At 35.2% G+C, this 16,417-nt stretch overlaps 1 protein-coding gene and 1 pseudogene across 1 annotated transcript; one reads left to right on the top strand and one right to left on the bottom strand.

The window, feature by feature from the left end:
* The window catches only part of LOC142342488 (uncharacterized), a 371,331-nt pseudogene that overhangs the window by 63,108 nt on the left and 291,806 nt on the right, over window positions 1-16,417 (bottom strand).
* On the top strand, window positions 3,855-14,989 carry LOC142351410 (uncharacterized). Its single transcript, XM_075403419.1, has 3 exons — window positions 3,855-4,147; window positions 7,872-8,024; window positions 14,477-14,989. Exons 1-3 carry the CDS (start codon window positions 3,997-3,999, stop codon window positions 14,650-14,652), a joined length of 480 nt encoding a protein of 159 aa, XP_075259534.1. The 5' UTR covers window positions 3,855-3,996; the 3' UTR covers window positions 14,653-14,989.

Here is a 16,417-nt window from a genome sequence, read left to right as displayed (position 1 = left end):
GCGTTCAGAGCTGAATTAAAGGCTCGATATTCAAACATTGAATAAGAAATATCCTTCGAGGAAAACAGCGATAGCGGTTATTAATGGAGACATTGTGTTTTTACAACTCGAAGAGGAGTATTGATATTCTACAGTTTTTTTTTACGACTCGAAGAGGAGTATTGAGATTCTACAGGTTTTTTACAATTCAAAGAATTTGAATTGTAATTGGGCGCTGTGTGTTTTTTTTAAGATGTGTTCACACATTTTTCAATGACTTTGGTCTCTCAAAATGGGATAAACAGGTAAAACCCAGCGGGCATTAAGTTTCATTAGAGGCCCAAAGTGGGCCTTAGTAGTCCTTAAGGTGTTTAGAGTGGTGCAGCTGCTGGGATGGCCTTAATTTAAGGTTAAAAGGTCAGTTTTAAGGGGTTTTTGGGCTCAAAATGGTGCAATTTTTCATGTTTTATTTGTGTGACTTTTTGGAGTTTTTTGTTTGATTAGTCTTAGGTTGAAGATTTGAAGAACGTTCATGAAGGGCTTTTGCGAGACAAATTTACTTGCTATGACCGTTTTTTGAGCTATATATTTTTGTACTACAAACTCAAACACGCAAAATGATACAAACTTTTTTGAAAATGTTTGTCATTTATTGAGTTTTTCATTTTCAGGGGCCAGGAAGTCTCCTTTAAGGATTGATAATAGGGCACTGCACAGTTCCTAGTAGCAATGGATTGTTATCAACGTTTTAATGTCTCGAATTTTAGCATTTTTTTGATAAAGTCTGCAATTTTCTTAAGATTTCCTAAAGTTTTTGTCATTTTTAATATTTATCCATTCTCAAGTGCCAAAAAACTTGTTCGACGGTCTGGTAAAAAGTTGCTGAATGGTTGTTAGTTTCAATGGATTTGTTTTCAACAATTTTATTTTTCCAATTTTAGAAATTTTTGATAAAATTTGCAATATTTTTCAAGTTTTGTCGAAACATTTGGCTTTTCGTCAGTTTTTTTGTCCTCAGTATCCAGGTAACCTCATCCAGGGTTTAATAGTATGTTACCAAATAGTTTCCTGGGGGCAATTGAATGGTTTTCAACGTTTTAATAGAGGGAAATTCTATTAAACTTGAATCATTTTCTTAAAATTTTTGCCTATCGACCCTTGAACCAATGGATTTTTGAAGGTTTAGAATTGCGTTACTGGATAGACTCGAAAAAAATAATTGATATATAAGATATTATTATCACAATTATTAGGAACATTTCATTAAAATTTGCAAATGTTTTAACTTTTTTAATTTTTTCGGTCATTTTCGATTTAATCGATCTTCAAGGGCCAATGAATTTTCTTCAGGAGTTGCAGATATAATACTGGACTGATTTCAGAAACAAAAAATTGTTTTTGAAAATATTTTTGAAATTGGAATATTAAAAGGGATCAAATTTTGCAATGAGTATACTTTTGTTTAATTTGTTTGATTGTTTCAGTTTCTCAATTCTTTCAGATGATTTTGTTTGTGTTTTGGCTGGCATTGTTCAATTTATCTGCTGGTCAGGTAGAGTACTTTTAAGTTTTTCATTCACTTCTTCGAATTGTATTTCAGGACTTGTCCTGGTATGTTTCTTTTGCAGAAAGCAAGTTTGTTCATGACTTGAATTTTTACTTCTTTCTCTTCGAGCATTTACCTCCGTTTTTGAATGTTGACTTCTGTTTTTGAACATTGTACTTCAACAGTAGCTTTGTTTGCAATGAATAGTAAATAGGAACTGCTGGTAATGTTCAAGGTGATGAGGTCATTTTGAGATTATTTGTTCCTATTTAAGTCACCCCTAATTGTCTAAACTACACCGCACAAACCCCTACCCAACTATCTACCCCCCATCACCTACCCCCCACCCAGCCCCCGGCACCCCCCCCCCTCCAACTTACCCCCACCTACCCCTACTCCTTCCCCTCACCTAGCTACCCCCACCTACCCCCTTCCACCCCAACTTACCCGACTATTCTACCGGCTATGTTCTTAATTCGTCTCCATCGATGATTTTTGCTGCTGGTAACTTTTTCAATTTCAGTGACTTCTTTGCCGTTAAAATTTGTTTGCGTGACGTTGTTTGTTCTGCTTTTAGGTCAATTGAGTGACTAACCTCACTTGAATTCTGAACTCACTTAGTGAACGTTAAATTTTATGAACATTTACTAGTTATAGATCAAAAGTGTGCATCTAAGTAGTGCCAAAAGTATTTGCCCTAATTCTTGAGTATAAGAATATTGAGATTTTTTATTTCAACTATTAATTTTTAAAAAGCTCTTTTACGGATTTTTCTTATGGAGCGTATGTGTCTCATAAAAGTCTCATAAGTCTCATGAGTCTCTAACCCTAAAGGTCTAGTGGTCTATTAAGGGACTGGTGGTCAATCTTTCTATGCTATTTTTTAGTTGTTTCTATTCCATGGAAAGCCACAATCATCTATCGTGGTTTTTTGGGCAATCTGCCGGCTATGTGAATGAAGTTTTTTTAAAGACTAATTATGTGTTGGCTAAGTTTATTTTAAATAATATACTCAAAGATTAGATTCTCTATTTCAATTTTTAGGCAACTACAAAATTTGATACTAAAATGCTAATCTAGTGAGGGATTTGTAATCCTTTGAATGATGGAATAAAGTATCAAAGTATGAAACTTATTTTTTAATACTGTATTTAAGATTGACAAAAATAGCATGACAGCCAGCATACTCTGAAGGCCACGTAGGCCAAATTGTGTTCCTAACAGTCTTAGGTCACACGTTGTTTTTTTCTAGTGGCTTCTAAAAACCATCATTGCTTCAATTTAATAAGCTAGTGCGTGCAGCTCATTTTAGTCAAATAATTTTTGATATTAGTCATAGAAGCCCTGTAGCAATCATACCCAATTTTATGTTGCCCTACTTATCTTACCCCCACAGTTTGAGTTTCTTATCTTATTTAGTCGTTTTAGTTGCCCTACTTAGTTGCCCTATCGCATTAGCAAAATCGCACAATTGATTCTTTTGTGAAAGGTTAAGATTGAACGCCTAGTTTTAACCCTTTGATTCTCTAGATACGTTAGAAGATATGTCAGGGCACTAAGTCCCTCGGCGACTAAAATTTATGTTCAAACATATACTTCAAATCTGCCATGTGTTTCATTAGAGAACCCAGGGTACGAATTTTTTGGTCGCTAGAACTTGGAGGCAGGTGCAATTAGCAATTAGCACGTGCAAAACTGGAATGCTAAATTTTGCGGCCCTAACTTAGCGGCCCTAACTTAGCTGCCCGTTCGCAGTAAGGAAACATACTTTTTGGTGGTGAGGCAAACCCACTAATACTTTTGACATTTCGCATCAAAACCTGAAACGCTAGAAACAGGAAAAAGCTCAGCTTTCTGGTGATAAAAAGCTCGATATCTCTCGAAAAAATGAAATTAGCGGTTGCCAAACAGGGCAAAAAAGGTCTCATGGTAGCAAAAATTTCGATAGCGATGTCGAATTGGAGCAGAAAATGATTGAAATAGCTGAAAAACAGGAAAAAATTAGAAACATTGACGAAAACTCCTCGTTTAATAATTTGCAAAACTGTACTCTTAATTTCAATTTTAATTAAAGTTTAACCCCCTTCGTACCCTTTGGTTCTCTAAATAGGTTAGCACATGAATCTCAGCATTCTCCGGACCTTGTGTTAAGCGCTCGGGCGCAAGCGCCCTCGCGACAGGGCATCAGTCCCTAAGATCCATGCGCTACATATACATAGTTGCATGCACAGGACTCCATAGCAGAACTGACAGGCTAAGAGATGAGAAAACTTTGATTTATGAAATACCGCTAAAATGCATCAAAAAGTCAGAAAAAAGTCAAGTCATTTTATAGCGTTCAGAAAAAAATACAAAACCAGTGGTTTCGTCGACACGTAATCAAACAGGCAACCAAAAATTCTGTTTTAAGTGAAGTTTTGAGATCAGTCTAACTGGAGTACCGAAGTTGAGTACAAAGAAGTTGATCGGAAATGTGTAGCAAGTGTTGTACGAGAGGAGTGGCATTGGGGTCAGTGGCCATCTCGTTCATTGCATATACTCTCTTATTCCTCTGTTTGGTCTTCATACAAGTGTCAGCTGTATCCATTTTCTCCAGCCAGTATATGAACAATCCAGAGAACGGTAAGTCAGTATGGTTGACCAAGTCGAGGTCTCGGAGGGAAGAGACCTCTGATTAGACCCAACTCGAGAGCACATAGTGTGTTTCCAGATCAAATTTACAGGTCTAGAAATGCGGTTTCAAAAAAAACCTACGGAAATAAACCCCCACGATAAAAAACCCACTTGACTATTAACAAGAGCTGCGCATTTGGCGTGCTTGGACATGCCTCGCGGGCCACGGCCATACCTTAGCGGCCCGTGGAACTTGACATGAAACTATCGTAACCGAACAAATTATGGCACCAAGAGAATTGAACCTGGGTAGGAGAAACTTAAATTTGTATACAATTTAAATCTGCTTCAGTTGTTTTTGTCTCACAAGGCCTTGCCTAAAGCTGTAGGCCCAATTAATTATTTATACAAGCTTCTTTTGTGTGCTCATTGATCAAAACAGTGTCTTATTATAAGGAGCTGATGAGATATATATTGCTGTCTCGTTTTGTATGTAATCAAAAGATTTTTAGAATAGAATAGATAATTCAATAGACAGTATTGGACAACATTTCAAACAATCATATCCAAACGCAGTCCAATATGGACACAAAATGAGCGCAACTGTTCATCAAGTCTGTGCCAAGTTAAGCAAAAAATAACCAAATATTAACACAACCATCATACATCATGCTCAAACTCAGTTTTTAAATAAAAAAAGTAATACTACAGAATAAAAAAAATTCTTAAAAACTCGGTTTTTCCCCATTAAAGCCACTTTTCCACCCAGCCTAGTAGTTGTATAACCTATAGCCCCCAATCATGTTTATTATACCGTAAAAAATGTGCTATACATTTGTGTATGGCTATAATGGGAAAGGCCCCTATCTTTAATGTACAGTTCACTTATTTTTCACATGTGCCTTAACTTATTCAAAACTACAATTTTGAAGGTTTTTTGGGTAGCAAATTGAGCTAAAGCTAGCTAATGATTTTTGTTTTTTTTGTGTTTTTTGAAGTGGATGGGAGATTTAAGACTCTTAAAATCCACCTTGTATGTTTTTTGGTAATTGATAAACTTTCAGGAATTATTTATTGTAAGGACATTTGAACCACAATTGTTTGAAAGATCTTTTATCAAGTTCAATCCGGAAAAGTTACTATACAGCTTTTAATCTTGTTATAAATTAGTGTAAGACCTAAGGAATCAATTTTTTAAGCAAAATAATTGCTCGAATGATTTTTTTTGTTGGACTATCTCATTTTTTCCTGGAATTTTTGTTTTTGTGTTTTTTCATTGACTAGGGGACCGTATGTTCTGATCAATTTAGCGGCAAAAAATACAAAATATCAGAAGACTTTTTCGTGGATAAAATAACGCGACCAGCAAATTAGTCCACAAAATTGTTATGTAACAACAAAATCAATGTGATCACATAAAGTTATTTTTAATCAATTTTGATACCGGAGTGTTTTTGTAATCCAGTTTTACCTTTTCATTTTATAACATCACATTTGCCATAATTAATAGTTAAATTGTTAGCATTGTTATCACTATTGTTTTTAGATCTATTCTGTTTTAGCCAATACCCACCCCAACCCACCCTCCCCACCCCACCCCGGCCACCTAGTGGTACATAAAAGTTAGGGCCCAAGGAGCATGTGAGATTTTTACGTCGCAACGTGCTATACAAGAACAGATAATTGGTATGTTTGTGTCATAAAAACATTGGAAGTCGAGGTGTCAGCATGCGCAGTTTGTGTTTTCTCCTTGTACTAATTTAGGGTGTGAAAAGTGCTTACATTTGAGGGCAAATTCCATGTTTAAAGTTTCTAGCACTCTAAAACAATGTGAACTAAATGCTTCTGCATTTTTTCGAGCACTTTTCGAATTTCTTGAGTCACTTGCAAGTTTGCTACCATACTAAATACCTATGCGAAATTTGAGTTTAATTTAGTTTTTCCGATTTGAGTAAAATTAGCAAAACACTATTTTAGCCGCATTTTTGGCCAATTGAGTAACTTCTATTGCTCTAACGCAAAACTTGTACAACAAAATATTTGGGTCTAGGGGGTGCTTTAGTGAGATGATTTTCGATTATCAACTGTATGTCCAATCGTAGACATTAGGCTATTTTGTAGCTTTTGGCGCTAAATTTATGCTTCAGCAAAATTGCTGCGAGGAGGGAAAACTTCATGGTATGACGGGTGATTTGGTTGAATTGATACCAATTAATTATTGTCTAATTTCCGTAACACCAACTTATGCAAAAGTTTTTGAAAAACTTTTCCTTAATCAGTTAGTAGTGTACCTTGAAAAATATGCGCTCTTGACCAGAAAACACTTTGGTTTCAAATCTAGAAAGTCGTCTACTGCTGTGCTTTACTTTGTTGAAAAAATAGTAGGAAATAAGGAAGATAACAACAACACAGGTGCTGTGTTCTTAGATCTTGCAACAGCTTTCAATTCAAATGCGCATTAGATTTTTCTCAAGACAACTAAAAATTTCGGTCTCTCTCAATCAACAATTTTACTTCTCAAATATTTTCTCACAAATCGAACACAATGATTAAAATTGAGTATTGACTTGTCAGATAAAATAACTATTAATCATGGTGTTCCACCAGGAACTATGCTAGGACTACTTATTTTTGTGTTATATGTCAACGATTTTTCTGAAAACTGGAAGGTGAAAAAGATATTATCACTTCGCAGATGACACAAGTTTTATATGCAAATTTGAAATTAATGAAAATGTTCCCCTGAAATTGAAGAAATACTAGACCAAACAGACAAATACCTGACAAAGAATTAACTCACTTTAAATACAGACAAAACAGAGATGTTAATATTTACAAATCATACTAATTCGGATCCATAGTTTACTTTTAAAGGTGAAGTTATCAAACCAGCTATGCTGTTCGCTATTTGGGAGTACAAATTTGTTCAAACCTAACCTTTGAAAATCACCTGAACTCAGTTTTAAGCAAAACGGCTAATGCAATTTTCTTTGTTTCTCGTAAGAAATCAAATTCCTTTGAAAGTAAGATTTGATGTTTTCAAGTCAGTTGTACTCTCTCATCTTTTTTTCAGTGGAATATTCTTTCAAATTCTAACAGCGAAAAACATAAACCGCATAAATAGTCAAATTAACAGGAGAAAAAAAGTTTGTTATTTTCGACAAAATTTTGACCACTCCACTGATCTTTTGATTGAGGATCCTATCCTGCCAGCCGAATTGTTTATCTCAAAAGTTAGCTTAATAATGCTATAAACAGATATAAGACACTGGGAAATAAACAGATATAAGACACTGGTACCCGTTTATAGACAAATAGGAGCCTTCAAATGCCATTTTTACCTATAAGAACGAACAGCCACAATTTTAAGATTATTATATTATTAACAATACTGATTAATTTATCTAACATTTTAAAGCATGTAGTATCTAACATTAGGGTTATAATCTAATTAATATACATGTTTCAACAACAAAAAATAAACTCAGTTTTGTTTTCGTTCATTTGGTGTTGTTTATCCGACCCAGCTGCGAGAAAAAACTACAAAAACAAGAATCCAGTTCATCAAAAACCAGAATTAAAACATCGCAATTCGCTGCATTTTGAAAAGTCGTTTGCTTCGAAACTTCGACCCCAGTTCCTGGGCATAAGCTGGCAATTATCAACACCCGGCGCCATTGTTTGAGATCAGTTTGGCCAACTTTAGTCATTTATGCTGGTGGTTCTATTTTAGGTGACTATGTAAAAGCGGCACTGGCCTTCCAGATTCTCGGTCTGATCATGGTGTTGATATGTCTAGTCATGTGGTGTGTTATTGTCTGTTGCAAGAAGTATGACGGACGAACAGTTCCCAACATTCTCAATCTCGTCTTTCACCTCTGTGCTGGTATTGTATCTTAATCCTTAGTAATAATGTATCATGGTAAATCAGTACTGGCTCATTACATTTAAATAGTAAATTGTTAAGTCAGTACTGAAATACTGTATTCGAATTGTGTTTTAGCTCTCATGTCTTCGCAGATTAATCTCATGATACATTTTTAATTTTGTCTTGTTTTTTTGACAGGGTAAAAAATGACATGATCAGATTATAAAGTTACAGTAAAGTTACAAGCCTGAACTATCATGATTCAGTACTGACTTACGATGATACCGTACTCCAGGAACGTAAACATCACGGCTGCTTGTGAATACGTGGCGGCTGCAATATGGGCACAGATCATGAATTTTAAGAATTTTGAGCAAAAGACGCTAGATTTATGCTAAGTACAGCGCTAATTTGGATTTCCTAGCAGATTGTCAGCGCCTTTTTAATCGCTCTCAAACGAAGTTTGTAGCAGTTAAATTAGTCATGTGGTTTCTGTATGACTGGAAGAGGAGCATCGGAATTACGCATGCTTTTACGATTCAAAGAGTATTGGCGTTGCATAGGTTTTGACTCGAAGACAGGTTTTTTTTTTCAGCTGAAGCAAGGTTTTTCATGACTTGTATTTTTACTTCTTTCATTGAGAATACCGACTTGTGTTAATATGAAACTTAACAGTAGTTCAGCTTTCAATGTATAGTAATTAGGAACTGCTGGTTATATTCGAGGGGAAAAAGTCAATTTGAGAACTTTCGATATCATACCCATCCCTACACCGATATAAATTGCAGACCAACCAGCCATCTATCAAATCTCTCTACAACCACCACCTACCTTACCATCCCCCTACAGTCCTACTCCCACATGCCTACCCCTTATCCACCAACCTAACCCCTTACACATACGTAACCCCCTCCCCCACCTTGTTTACTACTTATTCAGAAGAGATTTCCAGATTACAATGAATTGCTAGGTTGCAAAAGCGGGTAAAACATAAAACCTGCAAATTTTACAAATCAAAATAAATCAGAAGTCATCAATCAATCAAAACAAAATAAGATCAAGCTATATCAAGCTTGTGCTTGAACACTCTAGGCCGCGTGCATGAGGGTAAAACTGAATACTCTTGTTATATTTTGTTATATTCGAATTGTGTTTTAACTCTGTCTTCGCAGATCAATCTCATGACTCATTTTTAAAATTAATTTTGTCTGGGCATTGGAATTACTGCTATCCCTAGAACGTTTACTATATTCTTCTATTGCTGAGCCATAATTTCAAGATTGTTTCGTCTTGTGCTTGACCACACTTTCCATACCACCCTAAGTACCTACGCCCCCAAATCACACTTATTAACACTCTTAACTTAAAATATGCTGTATCTAACAATTATTGCTTTAATTTTCATGCTTTATACTTAGGTAGGTTTAGTAAAGAGTTTTTTGCACGACTGTTCGAATCGCTTGCGGTATTCTACCAGCTATGATTTTTTAGCTGAAGCAAATTTTATTCATGACTGGATTTTGACTGCTCTATTTTTTTCATTCGACCAGTTACTTCGTGTGTTTCTATGGCAACGTAATCAATGGCAACAAAAAATAGCAGGCATTAAGTTCTCTTGAGTTTTTCGGCTTCCGAGACTCTGAGAGTTCGATTCATCGAAACTGTTTTGAGGAAATAAATTTATGGCGTTAAGAGCGGTTCTTAGAGTTTGACCCCCAAACATCACACCCACGTCTATACGCGCTCCACCCAAATCACTTCCTCCAACACATCAGTCTCCTCAAAAAACCTTCACTCCTCTAATCCCCAACCCTGCACATCTTTTCACCTGTAGCCCTGGCGCTTGTGTGCTCGACGCCCCCTCCCCTCCCCCCCCAAGAGCTCACTTGCCGCCAACCTCAATTAAACGCCTTTAATGAAACTAGAAGTAGACTCTCTAAGACGGAGCTAGCTACTGACGAAGCCAACTGCTCGCTAATTGTTTCAGAGCAATTTTCCTGATGTTCGTCTGCTCCTTTTTTTTCCATTTTTTTATTGCGTTCTTGCACATACAATCGCTCAACAGAATCTGCCAACACCATGTCCGCAAAAGCTATCTCTTTTGTTCTTTTTTGAAGTATATTTATATGGGAAAGTAAGAACAGAGGTAAGAACAAATTTTGTATTAAAACAGAATTTGGGACAAAAATTAGAGAGAAAAAGTGTATAATTTGTTCAGTTGCAAATGAAGAAAACAACTTTTTACAAAAAGTTACAAAAAAATCCCATCCATTATTAAAGATCGATTTGCTTGATCGATCTTTTTTATCTGACGCGTTTGTCTTTTTGTTCACAAAAATGGGATGTGCTTGTATAATCCGGGGCCTTAGTGATCTCTGACTGCAGTGCTCCGAAAGCTCTATCAGTTCTTAATTATGAGCTTCGACAAATATGCGATGAAGATTAAACTTCACGATTTGAAAGTTATTTTTGATAAGTTTTGAACCTTTTTCTGATCTGCCTCATGGGGGTCTTTTAAATAAGGCTTCTCAACATGCTAGGACTCTCATCTGCTGAGGAGGTATCAGTTCAGGGAGAAAGACATGGGGGGTGTGATGCACCACTGTTTTTCACATACATTGATCCACTTTTTGCAACCACCCATTGAATCTAGCATTGCTAAGCTTTAACTTCTCACAACTTCAAAAACTAACCCGATGCCAAATTTTTTAGAATAGTTCATTTAAGACTCTAGCAACACAAAAAAATGGCATTTTCTTTTATAAAAACGGAATGAACAAACGTAATTCTCTTAAAATACCATTTTCTGTGTTTTTAGAGCCTTAAATTGAATAAAAAATTTACAAAAGGTACTCCAGGTAAAGTTTGGAAGCACGATAATATTTTTGAAGCATTTAGACCAAGAACTGCAAACTGATTTGTAACAATTTTCTTCGGACTCGCTTGTCTTATGTTAAGAGATCGTTAACCGGCAAATTAGTTATTTTGTGGCATTGTGGCCAGAAGACGCGCTTTTGAAGAAAAATTCCAGCAAGCTAAATAAAGAAATATTCAATTTTAATAGCCTGAATTATTTAACCTACCTGTTATAACTTCAATGTAAATGTTTTTTTTTTCAAAAAAAAGAATGACCAATGCCAATAGCTAGTCATCTTGAGTATCGGATTGACAAAATCACTTCAAACCCGCGTTTTGTTTTCTCATTCGGGCAATTTCAAATGAATTGCCTGCTTGACGTCAATTTTTTTTGTTCATTTGCTCGATTAGGTTTTTGGTCACGCGTGACTTATCTCACTCTCAAAAACGACTTCCTGAATCTGAAACTGAATTTTCTTTACTTTAATTTTACTTTAATTCAAGGAGATAAAGTAGAGTGAGTGCGTGTTTTTCTACAGGAAGGTTATTGGAGAGTAGCTAATAGAAACAGCAAAAACTTATACGGATTCGGCATGAAAATGTAACATCTCAGATTTTAACGAACAGAATTTTCCTTTTGGTCTCTTTTTGCAACTATCTTTTTGAGACTGCAGATCTACAAAACTATTTTGGCAGTTTTCTGGCACTCTGCCAGCTATGCTTCTTGTTTCAAAAAATTTACTCCTCATATCTCTGTTTTCGGGCAGGGAAGGATGAAAAAGATATCCTTTAGCTGCCAAATGTTCTGTTCGCTAGCAGTTTAGCACAACGCAACTTTAACTAAAACTTAATAGCTTATAGCTTAGAGCACTCTTTAAAAATATACAGGATCAAAAGGGTGTTAGAGAACCTTCAATGCCTTTAAACAGATTTTATGTCCTTAAATAAGTTACTTGAGCCATTTCGGGCGGCAGTTTATGAAAGAGATTTGTTAAATTCAATTTCAGTTTAACGCCTGCTTTCCTGGAATTTTGTTGTGTCCCTCAGTTGATTTCAAGCAGCGCTTCGAAAACGTCATTTCAAATTTATCTATTGAAAATCAACAATATTTATTTTTTTCATTTTCCTCCTTATATTACAACTTCTGAAACTCCCTCATTGCCGCGCTCACCTCATGCCCCTTCAGTTCAGCTGGAAAAAAGCTCCCTAAACAGTAGCTAGCTGCTGACTAAACCAGCCACTTACCAGACGTTTGAGAGCAATTTTACCGGCAATGGTTGGCTATATTCAGTTTTTGAATCAATTATTTTTGCTTTTTGAATTAATTTTTGCCACTAATATATAAGTTTTTCCTTTTTTAAATTCATTTGATCAAAACGTGCAAACGTTAAAAAAATTTTTTTTGGGCAGCTAGTTTCAAGCTCTTCCGGTGCCAAGGACATTAGAATGAAATAAATTAAAAGCCAGTTTCTTAAAAAAGGCAAAAAGTTTTGTCAATGTTTTTACTGTTGCATATCCGTTTTGAAAAGTTTCGGGTTAATTTTTATGTTTGAGAATGCCTCATAAACTAGAATGATAAAATAACGACATCAATCAGTTAACTTGAAGTGAATTTCTTCCTGTGAAAACTATTTCGCTTGTTTGCCCTTATGTCAACATGTTTCGGAAGATAGTTTTCAGAAAAAAAATGTTGGCATATAATAAAACTTTTCTGGCAAATCAATTTCTAGCAATTCTTATTCAACTGCTGCAAATACTATAGATTCTAGTAAAAGTGGCCAAATCCTACCACATCAGTTAAATTATAATAATTTCAAGTTTTTTTTCTATTTTTTAAATAAAAATTTGAATAGCATCTCGTCATCTATTCATATGGAACTTCTTTAGAAACGCACTTCTTGTTTTTTTAAAAATATACAAACAATGTGAATTGTACAAGGTCGCTCTCATTTATGACTCTTGCGACAATTTTGAATACTTTCAAATTGATTCATATATGGTCTTGTTTAAAAGCAATTTAGAATGTTTTCTATTGCAAGTTCTGATTATAAGTTTCAGTTCCCTGCGTCCAATTTGAACTGGAAAGAATTTTTAAAAATTTTTTATGAACTTGAAATTTTTTGAAAATTTTTTGCTTTTCTTTAGAATTTTTCTCACTTTTCGAACCAAGCAAAACTTCAATGAGGCTGCAGATGTGCTAATGAGTAGGTTTTAGCAACAAGAAGCCATTTTTATAATATTACCCTCAAGAGTTTGAACAACGCATTCGTAATTTTGCAAATTTTTAAAGTTTTATATAGTTGTTTTAAAATTTTTACCTCTGTGTGTTTCCGTTCAGTAAGCTTTCTGCCAGCAAGAGAGCTAGATTTTGTAGGCATTTCACAAAGAGTTGGTGAAAACTTTAGTATGGAAAAAGTCATAAAGCTTATCAAAGAATTTTTGCAAATTGAATAATATTTATTAATCCTTTTTGTCTAGATTTGTTAAACTATGTTTTGTTTCCTTGGCTCAAAAAATTTAACTGGCGTGTTGATCAAGTCAAAAAATTTCAGTTTTTTACTAAATTCATTGAATAGTATTTCATGATTTGTCTTGGTATGTTCCTTATTTTAAAAACACTTTGGTTATGAACACATCATGTTTTGAACAAATTCGCATTTTAGGAATTTTTAGTTTCAGTCTTCAGTTCAAACAATTTTCAAAAGCGTAAAAAAATTTCTAGGTAACATTTGTTTGGTATTTATTGCTAAAGAAGCTTTGTTGAGAATGTTTAGAATAAGTTTTTTGATTCTTAGTATTTTTGTTATTGTTCTTTAATTAGTTTATCTTCGTGTACTTCCTTGTCGAACAATTGCCACTGTTGTAAACTAACAGTAATATTTCTCTTTTTAACTATAAACTAACTATAAACTAATTTTTTCATTGCAAATTTGAGTAGCAGGGTTACAAATAAATTATCAGTGCAATAGAAAAATGGCAATGGGAATTAATAGTTCTCTCAAGAGCTTTACAGGACAACAGAATGGGCCAGATATATTCAAAAGTAATTTGCTATGGTAATTTGAATAAAGCAATTTGGAAAATCTTACAACTTTGTTGCTGATGTAAATTTGATGACGTCAGTTAGTGTGGTCAGCATCCTACTTCAAGTTAAATTTGAAAAACAAAATGGACATGAATAAAAAAGCGAGTAGTTTTTTGGGGCTTGAAATTTTTAAAGTAGAGTTAGCTAACGGTGATTGAATAGAAAATCTTTTTAGAGAGTGGTCTTTTGTTCTCACATGCGGCAATTTGACACAAATTTTTGGGTCTAGACTTGTTTCGAATCGCTTCTGTTGTTGCTAATTTTTTGCATGGATTGCCATTACAGTGTTTATGACCAGACACATCCAGACATTAATCAATAATGATCAGACAGTACCGCGTTCATGATCAGTCGATGGGAAGACTTTGACTAGTGTGTGACTATGACGTGTACTAAGGGTGCACCACAGCCCCCAAGACCTATCCCTAAGCCCCTATCCCCAAGCCCCCAACCCCTATCCCATTCACGTATAAACGTCCTACAATGAAGATAGACCTCAGCCTGGACTGTGACTGAATTGTTTGAACAGAGCTCTTTCTGCTACTGGATGCAATCATGATAACAATGGCAGCTAATGGCTTCGACATCACCTCGGCATTCGCTGTGTTTGCCTGGATGGGTTTTCTCCTCTTCCAAGTATCTTTTGGGCTCATGCTGGGAGTGTTCATATGCGCTGACCAGAACAAAGAACAGTGCTGCGGATAACCTCAAAAATCAGAGGAATACGCGAAGGAAAAATAATGATTCGTCTCTATAGAACGATCACTAATTGGACTATTGCCAAGATCATTTTCATCCATTTTTTGGCCATCAATTAATTTATATAATATGTTAACAACATAATCATAAATCATCAGAGTTTATCTTCATTGCGTCGGAATCAATCACTTAATTATTCAGTTTATGATTAGTGAGTGGTTTAAACTATTATCAATAGAAATAAATTTTGTTCACGATTAACCAAATCAGTGCAGTTTCGAACCAAATTGGATACGAATGCAGATTGTTTGCGAAGAGACGCAGTTAAAATTGATGATCAAACACAAAAGTTGGGCTTCTTTCCTTCCACGGTAGATTCCCCCCCCCCCCCCCATAGTTGATGCTTTTATACCTCCATAGTCGGTATATACAAATTAAGTCAGAATTGATAGAGTTGTAGTTCGATATACAAACTATTATCAGCGCAAAAAGTTTGTTTGTTCACACACGTAGTAATGAGAACAATTTTCACATGGAGGGGACGTTTTTAAGAAATTGACTCTTGATCCGTCTTGATGTGAATATTATACCGAGATCTTATGGGCAAATACACAACCAAAAAAAAAATTCTGGGGGAAAGTTTTATAACTAATGCAAAAAAGCTGCGTTTCAAGTGCATCAACATTAGAGTAGGTTTTATCTTAAATCAGCTTAAATATTTCGACAAAGTGCGACAAATTACGACAATTACGATTTAAGTGCCAAAAACAACGACAATCAGAAGCAGTGAAATTGTTAATCAAATGTTCATTTGTGCAGTCAAATTACCTGTGCTATCTTAATCTGTTAAGAATGAGTAAACTATCAACTTCTGCTAAATCAATTAAATTTTGTGAAGTTCGACCAAATTGCTTTTTATTAATTTGATGTTGTGGTCAGAAATTCAACAAGTTATCAGCTTTCCTTTTCAACTGCAAAAACTGCGTGGCGTTTGATCATGGCCATCTTCAATTATTATATGGTGACGGAATATCAAGCAAGGACGACAGCTACAACTTCATTTCGCTTAATTCCAAAAGTTACATTGAGGTAGCATGTGGCGCGATAGGTTGAATCGAAAAGCCAGTACGTCCCGGAGACGCTAAGCTGGTTTTAATTGTATCTTAAGTACTGAATGTATAGAAATTGCTGAGAAGGCCTAAATTCGATTGAAATTTTTAAGCCCAAAATGTTTGTTTTTTTTTCACGTTTTTCTCCCATCGTTCTGGTTTTGTTAGATATGTCTTTAATGGACTTTGATCACAGTTCAGAGACCTCTTGTGCAATCAAGAATTTTGAAGTCCCTTTTTTGCAGTATGTGCAACGGTAAAGCCAACTTGAACACAAGTATTGCAGAGAAGCCGGAAATTTTTACATACTTATTTAATCTCAAACGAAGTTTGCTGCAATTATTTGTTTTTTTGAGCAACTTTTCGCTTGACGACTTTTCATCAGACTTTTTTTGACTTCTGGCCCTCAAAACTCGAAAAACAGGTAACGCCGGAGAAGTATGCTATCCACTGAAACTGTTCAGGATAAAAAATTACTGATGCAAAAGGCAATTCTTCGAATTTGATGTGAAAGGCAGTTCACACCTCGCCTCGGTAACCCAGCTTGCTAGTTAATGGACAAAATTTAACTTTTGAGATTATCCGTTTCAGCTTTGGACGTACATGTGGCACATTCTCCCGCTTTAGCTAGGAGGTCTCCTTTTTTATAAGGCCTTTTTTTA

This window comes from Convolutriloba macropyga, chromosome 1, assembly GCF_964194025.1.
Source record: "Convolutriloba macropyga chromosome 1, txConMacr16.3, whole genome shotgun sequence".
NCBI lineage: Eukaryota > Metazoa > Xenacoelomorpha > Acoela > Convolutidae > Convolutriloba > Convolutriloba macropyga.
Note: the sequence above shows the minus strand (reverse complement) of the source record. Positions and strands in the feature narration are given on the sequence as shown.